Source organism: Staurois parvus, unplaced genomic scaffold (assembly GCF_062004578.1).
Source record: "Staurois parvus isolate SC_StPar_1 unplaced genomic scaffold, SC_StPar_1.0 ptg000011l, whole genome shotgun sequence".
In the NCBI taxonomy this organism is placed as follows: domain Eukaryota; kingdom Metazoa; phylum Chordata; class Amphibia; order Anura; family Ranidae; genus Staurois; species Staurois parvus.
This window is the reverse complement of record NW_028317807.1, coordinates 2,906,735-2,922,705: the sequence shown is the minus strand read 5'-3', so window position 1 is coordinate 2,922,705 and position 15,971 is coordinate 2,906,735. Positions and strand designations below refer to the sequence as shown.

The 15,971-nt window shown below is 40.7% G+C and overlaps 1 protein-coding gene across 1 annotated transcript in view; it reads left to right on the top strand.

The window, feature by feature from the left end:
* CFAP410 (cilia and flagella associated protein 410) overlaps positions 1-15,971 on the top strand; it is a 69,514-nt gene that overhangs the window by 28,988 nt on the left and 24,555 nt on the right. The window contains exons 4-5 of the mRNA XM_089670080.1: positions 1,034-1,080; positions 5,473-5,702. Of these exons, the coding sequence (XP_089526206.1) occupies positions 1,034-1,080; positions 5,473-5,702 (277 nt within the window). The remainder of the gene's footprint in view (positions 1-1,033; positions 1,081-5,472; positions 5,703-15,971) is intronic.

Genomic DNA, 15,971 nt, shown 5'->3' with positions numbered 1-15,971 from the left:
GTCCTCAGCACTTAGTGTGGATCCGGGATGCTCTGTCCTTCCTCTGAAACCTGCATGTGTCACCAGGCAATACATAGTGATGGCCCCTCTCTCCAAGCACACAGCAAGTGAATGACATCCTCAGATGTGCATGTTTCTCAGTAAGACTGTGTAGAGGAGGGGGTGTTCATTCCCGTTTCTCAGGTGTCAAATTACACTCAGCTCTGCTGTGCAGTGTGTGACAGCAGATTCCCGCCTCCTGGAAGCTGAGAAATACTACCTGATCTGTGTACTTTAGTAGGCCGTAGAGGAAAGAGGGCTGCAGGTAAACCGGTACAGCGAGTAGGGAGAGGATTTGTTTCGTCTCTGTGTATTACTTGGGGCTAGTCACTTCATTGGGTATATGTAAGGGTTTAATATCACTTTAGGTTTTCCGTGAACTCTTGGATTTAACAGTTATTATTGTCTCTTGTTTCTAGTGACATAACAGGCCAGACAAATTTCCATTTTATGTAAATACATCAAAATGAGAAATACCATGTAGCATTCTAGTGTAACTATAAAGGTGCTTTTGTGGAGCATTTTCTGTGGTATTCCTATACCACTTATTTACACAGCTACATATTATAGCTATGGATGTTCCAAACTTCTTCAGCATCATCTCTATGCTTGCCAAGCAATCCCACAAATGGCTGACACACTCTCTCCGATTTACTAGGGCAGTAACATATATTAATAATTGATTGCCCAATGAAAAGTGTTGCAGAATATGACAAAAATGTGGTCATAAATATTCACATAAAGATTATATGAATATAGGCCATATACTAATTAGGTTACTCTGAATAGTCACTATAAATAAAACACACTGGCGTCAGGGATGGTCATTTTTGCAGAGACCAGTCAGCGTTTGTGAACTCCATCAAATTGCAGATAACTTAAGAGATGGAAAGGTAAGGAGAGATTTTAAAAAAGGGAAAAAAAATAACTTGAGCTGCTGTCAGTATGTTTGTTACATTTGTTTACTATTGTTTGTAAATATTTTTTATTCCAGATTTCAATATGTCATGAGCTTCCAAACATTGAAGTTATGACTTTGAGGTAAGTCACTTTCCTTTAATTTAAATTCTATACATAAGCAAACAGAACAATATATCAATGATGTATTATTTTTAAGGATATACTGTTTTATGCATTTTTCTACTTCCTGAGTCACAGGAAACTTTTGTAGTCCATAGAATATTTATCAGCATTAAGATATATTAGTTTTATTCCTTTTAGGGACATTTTGGCATATTTCTCCAAAGTCAAATATCTCTTGTTCATTGGTAAGCTAGTTATGTATTTGTTCATAGCATGACATAACCCCTTCTGTAATAAGAAAATACAGATTTATGAGCACCCAGATGCTAATCAGACATTTTCAGTAGTGATGTATACTGTGTTCTTTATCTTACATCTGTGCTGCAACTGTATTGTAGATAATGTGAGATTTGTTTTTTTGTTTTTGTTTTTTGGAACATGTAAATTTGGATTTGCTGTACTCTCCCCAGCAGTGGAGAGTCAGGAATTTCCCTATAAACTAGAAATGGTGTTTATGCTGTGTTAATGGTTGTTGAACAAAAAAATACTGCATTCAGCATTTTTTGTAATGCTGTTTTGCACTGGAATTAAGGAATTAAGCATTTTAAAAAATGAGTTGGATCTTAAAACAAGCTTGTTAACCTTTTTAGAGCTCTTGCACACAAGTACCTGAGCTTGCGCAACATAACTTACACCATATTTTCCCCACCTGGGAAGCCCAGGTTGCCTAAAGACATGAATGGCCGTTCGCAGCTGTACTCTGGTAAACACTGGCATTTGTGTGTACACCAAAATATACCCAAGTATTTCTATTCATGTCTGTGGGTGGCTGTATGCAGCACCTAGGCTTCCCAGGAATGAGAATTATGCCAGATTTACATTGCACAAGCTCAGGTGCCCATGTGCAAGACCCCTTAAAGTTTCCAATCTAAGCCTTTTTCAAGAGTATGTACCAGAAAGTGTATCCTACTAGTTACTTTCAAAACTCTCCTTAGTGTGCTGGATAGGCCCTCTGATACCCTTTGTCACTAAAACCTGGACTTCTTTGACTTGAGTGCAAAGACCTACCACTAGAACTAAGCCTTTCATATGTTTCTTTTTACCAACCAATGAGAGTGTCATTACGATAAACTGAGATACTCAAATTATAGATCTAAAACTAGACAGTAGTGCAAATATTAGTCTACTGGCAGCCATCGGAAGGCAACAGAATATAGTTATACAGAGCAGTGGTTCCCAAATTCTATCCGTTCCCTATATTTTAGAACAATCGTTCCCAAAACAATGTATTTTTGGTTTATCTAGTTATTTTTAGTACACTTTATGAAACCCAGAATGAATTGCAGTTATTTGATTTAAAGTTAAAACTTTGTGTGTGTGTGTATGTATGTGTGTGTGTATGTGTGTGTATATATATATATATTATAACTCCTTGAGATATATCATCTTTAGTATATCTACCTGTAGTGACCCATTGTTGTTCTAAAACAGAGCAGAGCCATATCGTTTTATTAAATAAACATTGCATGCATTTTACCATTTTTCCTTGTAGTTTTGATTTGAAGCCAGGGCTGTTTCCCAGGGCCATCTGTTGGGCGATTTATTTGAATCTTTCCAGCAGCAAAATTGAAAGTTGGACATGTTTACGGTTATCACAGGAAATAGCTAGTGCAAGTCATTGACACAAGTGCCTTATGCACATTCATTGTTAAAGTAATATTAAACTCTCAGATATTTAAAGCACTTTCAGCAACAGATTTAAAGTGATATTAAAGGCATTTAAAAAAAGAAAACACAAAACAAACTTACCTGCTCTGTGCAGTGGTTTTGCACAGAACAGCCCCAATTCTCCTCTTATCGGGTCCCCCGCCGATGCTCCTGTCCTCTTCCTCCTGCCAAGTGCCTCCAGATTAAGCAGCTTGCTATGGGGGCACCCAAGCAGTCTTGCTCCCAAGTCGCTGTTCTACATGTCCATTCTTACACAGAGCCACGGCTCAGTCCCGCCCCGCCCTGCCCCTTCTCTCTCCTCGTTTGCTCACTGGCTGTGATTGACAGCAGCAAGAGGCAATGGCTCCCACTACTGCCTCAGCCAGTGAGAAGAAAGAGTCCCTGGAGAGCCGAAGCTCTTTTGTGCACATCGCTGGATCGCGATAGGGCTCAGGTAAGTATTTGGGGGGGCTGCTACACACATAAGGTTTTTTTAACTTAGTGGATTGAATGCTTGAAGGTGAAAACCCTTGAGCCTTTACAATCACTGTAATTGCTTACTGAGTATGCAGCTCATTTATCTTTTAGGCTAGGTTCAGACATATGCGGTGCAAAATTCATTCAGATTTCTAATGCTATTCAGTGAGCAGATGCGATGTGCATCACCTGCAATTGTGCTTGAATACTAATGCATTTTCCATGCAATTTTGGTACAGCTGTGATTTTGGATCCCTCTCTCTCACTCTGCAAAGGTGGTCAGTAACACAGTGTATACCTATCAACAACGCATTCGAATTGCATTACATATGAACACCGATCCACATGTGGTTTATTTAAGCTCCTATGGATCTCAAAATTGGATCACACTGCTCCAAACTTGCACATGATCCTTTTTCAAAATGCACTGCAGCTGGACTGCATATATGTGAACAACCTCCATAGGAAAACATTTTATTGCTCATGTCATGCGAATCATTGTCCTTCAAAACGCATCCAAAAACAGATGTCTGAACCATGGCGTAATCCTTTTTCCAGTTTCAGCATTATCCTTTCTCCAGGTTTCCTTTTTCAGAGTAGCTCGTTTTATCTTGCAGCATCCTAGGGAGTTGCCCTTGTTTGCAGGGGCTAGATTAGCATCTCCCTACATTGTGCGCTCAATAGAAGCACACATCTCAGTAGCCCAGGATGGCAAGGCACTCCTCCACCCCCCCTACTTTCTTCAAGCTAATAGACTGACCTGAGACTCCACTGTTAAGTCCTTCCTGTAAAGACCAGAAGTTCAGGGAAAATGCACAGAGAGCAGGAGCCAGCAGCATTGGAAGTTGTAAACTACAATTGATGAGGTAACCAATAATTGGGGAATCTCTATTTGATTGTTCTCAATCTGTTAAGCCAAAAAAAGCTGAGGGTTTAATACTACTTTAATACTTAGTATTCATTAACCACCTCCCGCCCGCCATATAGTAAAATGATGGGCGCAAGGTGGTTCTCTCGTTCTGGAAGGACGTCATATGACATCCTCCCATTCTCACCGCGCATGCACGACTCTGGGAGCGTGCAGCGCTGCGATCGGCGGTGCGCTGTGTCCCTCTGACACAGTGGATCACCGATCCACGGAAAGAGCCGAAGATGTCGGTTTGATCATGTGATCAGCTGTGTCCAATCACAGCTGATCGCATGTAAACAGGGAAATGCCGGTTATCGGCATTTCTCTCCTCACGAGCTGTCACACTGACAGCTCGAGAGGAGAGCAGAGCCGGTAATCGGCATTCCTCGGAGGGGACACGTGCACTGATCATCAGGGCACTGATGATCAGTGTGCCCTGATGATCAGTGTAGCCCCAGCAGCGCCACCTGTCAGTGTCCATCAGTGCTCATCCATGCCACCTGCCAGTGCCCATCAGTGCCACATCAATGCCACATATCCGTACCTACCAGTGCACATCAATGCCACATATCAGTGCCCATCTGAGCTGCCTTTCAGTGTCACCCATCAGTGCCAATCAGTGCCACATATCAGTGCTGCCAATCAGTGCCACCTAGCAGTGTGCATCAGTGCCTCCTTTCAGTGCCCGTCAGTGCCGCCTATCAGTGCTGCCTTTCAGTGCCCATCAGTGATGCCTGTCAATGCCCATCAGTGCCACTTACCAGTGCCACCTATCAGTGTACATCAGTGCAGCCTATCAGTGCCCATCACCGCAGCCTCATTAGTGCACATCAGTGAAGGAGAAAAATCACTTATTTACAAAATTTTATAACAAAAACTAAGAAAAAACTTTTTTTTTTTCAAAATTTTCAGTGGTTTTTGGTTTGTTTAAGAAAAAATAAAAACCCCAGAGGTGATTAAATACCACCAAAATAAAGCTCTATCTGTCACAAAAAAATGATAAAAATTTCATATGGGTACAGTGTTGCATGACCGCGCAATTGTCATTCAAAGTGTGACAGCGCTGAAAGCTGAAAATTGGCCTGGGCAGGAAGGGAGTATAAGTGCCCTGTAGGCAAGTGGTTAAGATCACATAATTGGTGGCAATGGCTGGAAAGGATAGCTAAGAGTTCTAAAATAAGTTTATAAGGATGACAGGTTTTACTTAGCTAGGCAATAAAAATAAATAAAATGTAGCCTGTCTTACTACAATGCTATGTTTTCTGTTGTGCAACAGAGACCTGACATTTAAATCTTGATTTATTACTTTTTTACAGTGTAAATAGCATTTCCACCCTTGAACCAATTAGCCATTGCCAAAATCTGACTGAGGTGTATTTGAGAAAGAATAATATCTCCAACTTGGGTGAACTTTACTACCTTAAGCTGCTACCAAGACTGAAAATACTGTGGTTATCAGAGAACCCATGCTGCAGCCCAGATCCTTATAGATACAGAATGACAGTCCTGAGAAACCTGCCCAACCTTCAAAAGCTTGACAATCAAGGTAATGTCCAAATGTAATCTATTTTCTCTTTAAACGTTATATCACTTTAGGAACATCTTTTATCTGTTTGAAAAACGTTTCACAACTATATCAATGTCACTGAACAAACTAAAAATAGCATTAAGGAAAAAAAAATAACCCTAGAGAAATACTGGAGATGCCACACTTTATAGAACAACAGCTATTAACATTCCCTCTGTAGACAGCCTGTTTAAGGGGAGTGTATAATACACAAGCAAATCGTACTTTGAAAGCTTACTTCTGGGTAAAACAAAAATTAATCCTTGCCGTAGGGCTTACCCCATATGGGATTAAATGCTCAATTTTATCTGGGGGAACAGAAAAAGCAAAGCCATTATACTTGCCTTTTATCTTGCTCACCAAGCAGAGCTAGCGCTCTTCTGTGCATTCCAACACACAGGGCTGTGGTTGGGCACTGAATACTCTCCCGGCTGGTTTGGAATTGTGTGTGATGACATTAGAGAGTCTGCGATCCATGAAGCAGTGAAAAGAATTGACTTTGGGAATGGTCACGAAGCTAAGAAGAACAAGAGATAAGGTAAGTGTAGCAGCTTTTTCTGTTCTCCCACTGTTAGGGTTAAGTGTTATTGTTACTGTGAAATGCTTATGGGGACCACAGCCTATCTTTTGCATCAAATCATTGTGGAAATTCACTATTTCACCCCACTGCCTTTTATTTGTAATCTGGTGAGTCTGCTTTTAACCGCTTCCCACCCAGCCACTGCACATAAATGACCAAGTGGGAGCTTCGTCGTTCTGAGTGGACATTCAGGAACATCCTTCAGAACATGTGCACAAGCGCGGCCTCGTGGCCACGCAGCTGTGCGCTCTTGGTGTACCTGTGTTCCTTGGGCACAGCACAACACCGCTCGGCAGAATGGCCCTCTGGTTGGCCCTTCTGATCACATGACAGCTGTGTCCAATCACACCCGTCATGTGATGTCAACAAAGCGTCAGTGATCCACATCTGTCACAGTGCCAGTGCCCCACCCAAGCACATCAATGGCGAACCCAGGACTGTCCACACAAAGAAGCAGACGGGATGCTGCTGCGCTGGAATGCATAATGGCACACACATATAAAGTAATGAAAACAGTCACGATGCAACAGAACATCACTAATTATCTGTAATGCCAAATCCACTTACTGATGAGGACCAAAATAATGACAGGTAGCTTAACTCCAAAAAATCTGAAAAGGATTAACCAAGGAGAAAAAGGGGATCACTTCTGGGTCATTTACCTGTAACAAGTAGAAACATTTTTTTGGACAAAAATATTCAAAAAGAAATTTTCAGTAGAAATTGTCAAATATGCCTTTAAATGTAATGCTAGATTGATCCAGCAGGATGTGGAAATAGGGACATACCCAAAGGCAATGCAGTCCTATATGGATAGGCCAGACTATATCAGCCATGTATGGGCTTGATGGCCAGCTTAAGTATCCCCCAGGAGGCTTGAAATTGCTCCAATGGGGTTGCAGAAGAGAGTGACAGGCTCAATCAGAGCCTATCATGGCACTCAGCAATCACAGCAGCTTCTCCCTGGCAATGGGGCGCACGGTGTCGCCACACCAATGTGTCGTGATTACATCACGCCGCCGATAAATGGACTGAGACCAGGAAGAGGAGCAGCCAGGAGAGAGCGCACAGCAAGCCTCTCTCTGGTGGAAGAACAATGTACCGCCTCCCACACCTGGCAATCGTGGCCAGAGACCCCGGAAATGGGGATCGTGGCCCTTCTGTGCGCCGGGGGGGGGGACACAGAGGCAGCAAAGAAGTGGCAAAGAGAAAAAGTTTGAACAAAAACAAAAGGGGAAAAAAGTGTGTAAGAAATATAGGAAAAAAGCAGATGCAGAGCATGAAAACGAAGAGCTTCAGCAATAAACGGAAAAACAAAAGGAGAGAAAATGGAACATTAGCAGAAGGACAGAATCAAATACAGAAAAATGAAGAATGCAATTAGAGAACATGAACATTCCTACAGCATGACGTTAATGCACAGTTATTTAATGAATAAATGTACATACATGAAAAAACATATAATATATGAGCAAAAAAAAAAAAAAGGGGGGGGGGGGGAAGGAAAAAAGGAGGGTCACAGGTCCTTTTCACACCCACCTGATACAAATCCCTCCAAAAATGGCTTAAACAACTTCTTTTCATTCCGCCCTGGAAAGGAGGTGGCATTAATTTTATGAATCCATCTGAGTTTGAGTTCACGTCGGAGCAGGTTCCTATTCCAATCCCCCCCCCCCCCCCCCCCGACCCTGTCGAGAATCAAAAATTGTACTTTAGGAAAATTCCCCCCCATGGAGCCCCAATGTGTGACAGCCTAAGGGTACCTCAATATTATTGGATTTCATGCTAGAAACATGGCGATACATACGACGCCACAGTTCTAGTTTTGTCTTTCCCACATAATAAACAATAAATCACACCCTTGGTTTTTTAAGGCAGGTGGAGGAATAACCCCTTGAAAAAAGGCGTTGCCTCAATTTGTCTGCTTCCTTTTATAGGCTATATCATCAGAGCAATTATGCCTGATGTGTAGATATTGGCCTTATGGGATGGCTTTAATGAAAGAATTGGGATGAAAATTGGAAGCATGTAAAATGGTGTTGCCAGCCGTTGCCTTACGGTACAAATCACTATTTAAGATGCCATCTTCATTTTTATAGATTTGAACATCTAAAAAAATGATTGTTTTGCTATTAAAGGACATAAAAGTAAACTTTAAGTTGAGATTGTTAACATTGATGATCTGCATGAATTCTTTTAGTTGGACAGCAGAACCCTCCCATATCATGAACACTTCGTCAATGTATCTATACCATAATGAAATTAAATTGACAAATGGAGCCAGCTCAGTAGTATCCATAAGTAGACATTCCCACTCCCCCAGGTACAGATTTGCATAGGAAGGGGCACAACAGGTACCCATAGCTACGCCCTGTATCTGGAGGAAGTGGGAACCATTGAAAGTAAAAACATTGTGATTTGAAATAAATTCAAGTGACTGCACAATTAATTCGTTAAAGTGCCAATTATCAAAGGCTTTTGAGAGAGGATAAGTCGGATGCATGCTAAACCTTTGGAATGCGGTATAGAGCTATACAGTGTCTCGATGTCAAGGGCTACCAAGAGAGCTGTAGGAGAGACTTGAAGTCCATCAATGATTTGCAGTAGATGAATAGTGTACTTATGAATAGTGGATAGGCTTGTAACATATGGCCTTAAGTGGTCATCTGTTAGTTTGCTCAGTTTTTCAGCTAGCGAGCCATTCCCTGAAATTATTGGTCTACCTGGGGTAAGGTTGAATCGTTGTGCACTTTGGGTAGGGAGTAAAATGTCGGGATATGGGGAAAACTTGTTCTCACAAATTCCCACTGGATTTTAGTGATGGTAGGCCAAATCTATAAATTGATAAAATTCATCTTGAAATCTACGGATTACCGTAGTGGAAATCGGACGATATCACTCTTTGTTTTGAACAATTTTGTAGCACATAGTTTAATATTGTTTGTTATCCATGATTACGACATTACCTCCCTTATCTGAAGGTTTTATGGTAACATTATGATTGGCTGCTAAGTTGTGAAGTGCTTGTTTTTCTTGCGAAGACATGTTGCTTTGGGAGGAACGGATCTTGAGTTGGGTAATTTCCTGGCTAACTAATTTAGCAAAAGCTGCCACATTAGGGTTAAGACTTAAAGAGGGACATTTTTCCGATTTATTTTCTTGTTTGTACTAACATTTGTATTAGTTGGAGAGGGCTTAGTTTCTTGATAGTCACAAGATTCAAATTCTTTGAGTATCTCCTCAATATCGAATCTATCAATAAGGTCTTCTGAATTGTTTTCCTCAAGCAATGATAGCAGGGTGGCAAGGGCTTCATCTTGCAAGTTCTGAGTATCGAGGGATTGCTTAATTTTATTTTTTGTATAGATAGTTTTTAGAATTAATTTCCTAGAAAAAAGTTGTATATCTTTGATGGCTTCAAATTTATCCATATTTGCATCTGGACAAAAGCTCAGGCCTTTAGTAAGAATGTTAATTTCATGTGTAGATAGATTATGTGATGAAAGATTAATGACACTCAATTCATTGTCCCTAATTGGGGACTTTGGATCCTCTACTATAAATTTCTCGAGTCTTTGCCTAAGTTGGGATGATTGTGAGTTGTCTCTAAAAAAACCTTCCTTGGGCATAGATGAAATACTCCCAGGAATACAGGGAATTACATTAGAGGGAACTATGTTCTTCAATGGGTGTAGAGTAGGAAGAGTAGTAATACAATCGTCAACACTTACATTACCTCCTATATCTGTGAGGTCCCTGTTGGAACCATTGAGGGGTGCTTGTTCAGTAGTGCGCTTCTTGGAAGATTGGTCAAGCCCTCTATCATCGAGAGGGCTTCTTTTCCCTTTGCACAATTTTTTTAACCTATTTGAACTTTGGGATACAATAGAAGGATTAGATGAGGCTAGGGAGGAATCAGAATGAATGTCATCAAAATTTCCATAATTTATTTTATTTTTAAAGGATTTTTGGCTTAAATGCCATTTATATGCTTTATGATCACAAAATGCTAATTTATCCCTGCGGAATTTTTTTTCCTTAGTGATCAATATTTCTTTAGTGTGTTGTTCAATATGTATTTTAAGATCACATTCAGATTGGAAAATTTGAAATGACTGTAAAATGGCAATAAACTGGAATATGTATCGTCAATTTCTTTACCAATCTCTTTTAATTTACGATTATAGTCCTCTATTAATAAAAACATCATATTTCTAAAACACATTTAAAGATTATTCTCCCATTCTTCCTTAAAGGTTAGAATAACATTTTCTATAGTGGGGATGATTTTATCTCTCAGCCCGAATGGATTAATGTCTGCCTTAATATAGTTCTCGAATGATTGTACTGCCAGAAAAGCGATACTTTTTTCTCTAAGGTTTTACGTAACTTGAAAAAGAGAGTTCAGAATCTTTAAATTCTTTTTGACCAACCTCATTATATACTGTAGATTGGACTTAAAGGTTTCCCATTCTTTTCCTTTGTAAAAAGCCATTGTGACCCAAGACAAAACAAAACATAGAGGAGAGAGAAAAAAAAATTAAATTATAAATATAAATTGTTGCACATATGAATATGAATAAATATATATATATATATATATAACTATAAATTACCACAATATTGTATATATAACCCTAATGAGGACATGGTATTTGCTACCTATATAGATAAAGAAGGGAGGGGGGGGATACAGAACAAGGGGTGCCAACATCCCTGGTAATATGAAAATATGAAAAGGAAGGGGGGAAGGTCCTCTACTTGGTGGAACTTTGAAGGCACAGGTTTGTATGTAACCAACTAATGAATCAACCGTTAAAACATAACACTCAATTTTATTTATACAATCTTAAAAAAGACATGACAAATTGAAATACCAAATTCGCTTACTGAGGAGGACTAAAAGAAGGACAAGTAGCTTAACTCCAAAAAGTCTGAAAAGGATTTATCAAGGAGAAAAAGGGGACCACTTCCGGGTCATTTACTTTTAACAAGTAGAAAAAAAGTTTTGGACAAAAATATTCAAAAAGAAATAATCATTAGAAATTGTCAAATATGCCTTTAAATGTAATGCTAGATTGATCCAGCAGGATGTGGAAATAGTGACATACCCAGAGGCAATGTGGTCCTATATGGATAGGCCAGGCTACATCAGCCATGTATAGGCTTGATGGCTGGCTTAAGTATCCCCCAGGAGCTTCAAATTGCTCCAATGGGGTTGCAGAAGACAGTGCCAGGCTCAGTCAGAGCCTATCATGGCACTTGGCCAATCACAGCAGCTCCTCCCCGGCAACAGGACGTGTGGCGTTGCCACGCCGACATGGCGCGATGACGTCACGCTGACGCACAGACTGAGACCAGGAAGAGGAGCAGCCAGGAGAGAGCGCACACCAAGCTTCTCTCTGATGAAGGAACAATGTACCGCCCCCCACACACGGAAATCGCGGCCAGAGACCCCGGAAATGGGGATTGTGGCACTTCCATGCGTTGGGTGGACGCAGAGGCAGCAAAGAAGTGGCAAAGAGAAAAAGTTTGAACGCAAACAAAAGGGGAAAAAAGTGTGTAAGAAATATAGGAAAAAAGCAGATGGAGAGCATGAAAAGGGAGAGCTTCAGCAATAAACAGAAAAACAAAAAGGAGAGAAAATGGAAAATTAGCAGAAGGACAGAACCAAATACAGAAAAATTAAGAGTGCAATGAGAGAACATGAACATTCCTACAGCATAACATTAATGCACACTTCTTTAATGAATAAATGTACATACATGAAAAAGCATATATAATATATGAGCAAAAAAAAGGGGGGGAAGAAAAAGGAAAAAAGGAGGATCACAGATTTTCACACCCACCTGATACGAATCCCTCCAAAAATGGCTTAAACAACATAACTTCATTCAGCCCTGGAAAGGAGGTGGCATTAAGTTTATGAATCCATCTGAGTTCAAGTTGGAGCAGGTTCTTATTCCAATTGCCCCCCGTGGGCTCGGATGGACCCTGTCAAGTATCAAAATTTGTACTTTGGGGAAATTACTCCCATGGAGCCCCAATGTGTGACGGCCTAAGGGTACCTCAATATTATTGGATTTCATGCTATAAATATGGCGATACATACGACACCACAGTAGCGCAGTGGCGAGAACAAGCAGCACAGCACTCTCAGAAGATAGGCAGGCATCCATGGGTAATTCCATTGTCCTGGTGCTCCAGGGCCTTCAAAATTGTGATAGGTAGTCAGGAATTGAGATGTGTAATTTATGCCTCCAGAATGCCTGTAGGTCCTACTTGGATGTTGGGCCTCTGTATGTGACCAGGCTGTGGAAAAGTCTTACACATGTGGTATCCCCATACACAGGAGGAGCAGCAGAATGTGTTTTGGGCTGAAGCTGCAAGTATGCATATGCTGTGTGAGAGGAATAACCTGTTAATATAACAGTTGTGTGGAAAAAAAAAATATATTTACTTTCTTCATTTTCCAAAGAATTGTGGGAAAAAAATTACAGGTTCAAAAAACTCACCATGCATCTTACTAAATAGTTTGGAAATTACTTTCCAAAAAGGGTTCATTTGGGGGGTATTTGTACTGTCCTGGCTTGTTAGTGTCTCAAGAAATTAGATAGGCCATCAGTACATCAGGTGTGTTCAATTTTCAATAATTGGTATCATAGCTTGTAGACTCTATAACTTCCACACAGACCAAATAATACACACCGATTGGCATTATTTTTACCAAAGCAATGTAGCAGTATACATTTTGTCCCAAATTTATGAAGAAAAATTACTTATTTGCAAACTTTTTTAACAAAAAAGAAAGAAAACTGTTGTGGTTTTTTTTTTCAAATTTTTGGTCTTTTTTTAATTTACAGCACAAAAAATAAAAGACCCAGTGCTAATTAAATACCACGAAAAGAAAGCTCTATTAGTGTGAAAAAAGGACATTTCATTTGGGTACAGTGTTGAATGACTGAGTAATTATCATTCAAAGTGTTAAGAGTGCTGAAAGCTGAAAATTGTTCTGGGCAGGAAGGGGGTAAAAGTGCCCAGTATTGAGGTGGTTAAAGCAGGAAAACTGTTGCCAGACATACTACTGAAGATGTATTCTTATTTTTTAAAGCCAGATAACATACAACAATCAGCCATAACCTTATGAGCACCCACCATAGCCCGTTGAGGCATGGACTCCATTAGACATTTGAAGGTGCTCTCTGGTATCTGGCCACAAGCCATCAGTAGCAGATCCTTTAAGTCCTCCAAGTCATGAGGTTGGGGCCTCTTGGTTCTGTTTTTTCCAGCACATCCCACAGATGCTCAATTGGATTAGGATTTTAAGAATTTGGAGGTCAAGTCAACACTTTAAACTCATTGTGTTAAATTGTCATGAATTATTAGAGCCAGTATTACCTTTTTCAGCAATTTGAGCTACAGCAGCTCTATTGAATCTGACTCCATTGGCCAGCCTTCGCTCCCCATGTGCATCAGTTCCTTGGAACACTTTTAGTAGGTCCTGACCACTGGAGACTGAGACCTCAACAGCTGCAGTTTTGGAAATGCTCTAACCCAGTCATCTAGTGAAAGGTAGCTGAGCATCAGCTGGTGTTAATCAGGGACAGCTGAGGGTCAGCTGATGGTAAACGGGCAGGTGAGGGTTCAGCTGGCTGTAGTACGTGGACAGAGAGTGTCAGTTGTTGTTAATCAGTGGAAGGTGAGAGTTACCTGATGGTCACTGTAGGGTGAATGTCAATTGGTGAGGGTCAACTATTGGTAGTCAGGGTAGGTGAGAGTCAGCTTCTGATATTCAATAAACTAAGTGCAAGGTAATAGTAGTCAGGGACAAGTGGTGGTACTCTGAGGCAACATTGAAGTAATTTGGGGTAAGTGACTGTAGCCCAGCTCTTTCTCTGTCAGCCCAGACTTTACAAAAACCACACTTCTTTTCTATTACCTCCTAACCCTTCTGTCCTCATTTGCTACCCTCCCTTTGCAAAATGCTGTTCTGCTCTGTCACCCACTTGTCCAAAGCAGAATTGTGCAGAAAATCACCTGCATTGTTCACGTTCCAGGTTGGCAGTGAGTGCAGGGATGCTTTTTTTTTTTTGAGGTCTGTCATGTGACATTCGTGAAACATGGGGATTGAATCTCTGCATTCAAAGGTCTGATTACATAAAGGCGTGTCTAGTCTATGTGGGCTTTCGTATTTTAAATGCAGTGTCCAGGGAGCTGTACTGCCAGCACATGCCCTACAGGCAGTAAGGGCAACTAAGTCCTCCACAAGGTACAGTCCATAAAATGTGCTCTGCTGGGGCATTTGGTTTACTACTTGCAGTGTCAGGCTGGGGTACCTTACACTATCTAATCTAAAATTGGTGTTGCTTCACTCACTTGATTGTGGTTAAAGAAACAAGGAGCAAGATTGTATGGCAGAAGAGATGTACAGTGGGGAAAATAATTATTTGATTCCCTGCAGATTTTGTAAGTTTACAAAGAAATGAAAGGTCTATACATTTTATCATAGGTGTATTTTGTAGAAAAAACACATAAAACAAATGTTATAAATTGAGTTGCAGTTCAGTGAGTAAAATGATTATTTGATCACCTACCAACCAACAATAATTCTGGGTCCCACAGCCTGGCTATCAAGGCAGTGGTACACAGGTTAGCCCTGTCAATTTAAGAAGGTGCTCCTAACGACAACTCTTCGTATTAAAGACACCTGCCCATAGAATCTCTTTCTTCCATTCAAACCTCACCACCATGGGTAAGAGCTGTCAAAGATCATCAGGGACAAAACTGTAGGCCTGCACAAGGCTGGAATGGGCTACAAGACCATCAGCAAGAAGCTTGGTGAGAAGGAGACAACTGTTGGAACGATTATTCGCAAATATGAGAAATACAACATAATCATCAATTGCCCTCGGTCTGTAGCTCTATGCGAGATTTTGCCTCATTGGGTAAGAATGATCATGAGAAAAGTGAGGGATATGCCCAGAACTACACAGGAGGAGCTTGTCAATGAACTGAAGGCAGTTGGGACCAAAGTCACCAAATAAACCATTAGTAACGCAATACACCGCCATGGATTGAAAACCTACAGTGCCTGCAAGGCTCCTCAAGAAGGCACATGTACAGGCCCATCTGAAATTTGTCAATGAACATCTAAATGATTCAGAGAAGGATTGGTAGGAAAGTGCTGTGATCAGATGAGACCAAACTTGAGCTCTCATGGCATTAACATGACTCGCCGTGTTTGGAGGAAGAAAAGTGCTAACTATGACCCTAAGAACACCATCCCTACAGTAAAGCATGGAGATGGAAGCATTATGCTTTTGGGCTGTTTCTCTGCTAAAGGTATACACTGACTTTGCCACATTGAGGAGCCAATGGATGGGACTATGTACTGTAAAATCTTGGCTGAGAGCCGCCTTCCCTCAGCCAGAACACTGAAGACGGGTCGTGGATAGGTCTTCCAGCATGACAATGACCCAAAACATACCACCAAGGCAACAGAGGAGTGGCTCAAGAAGTAGCACATTAAGATCATGAAGTGGCCTAGCCTGTCTCCAGACTTTAATCCTAAAAAGAATTTATGGAGGTAGCTGAAACTTTGAATTGCCAAGTGACAGCCATGAAACCTTACAGATTTAGAGAAGATCTGTAAAGAAGAGTGGACCAAA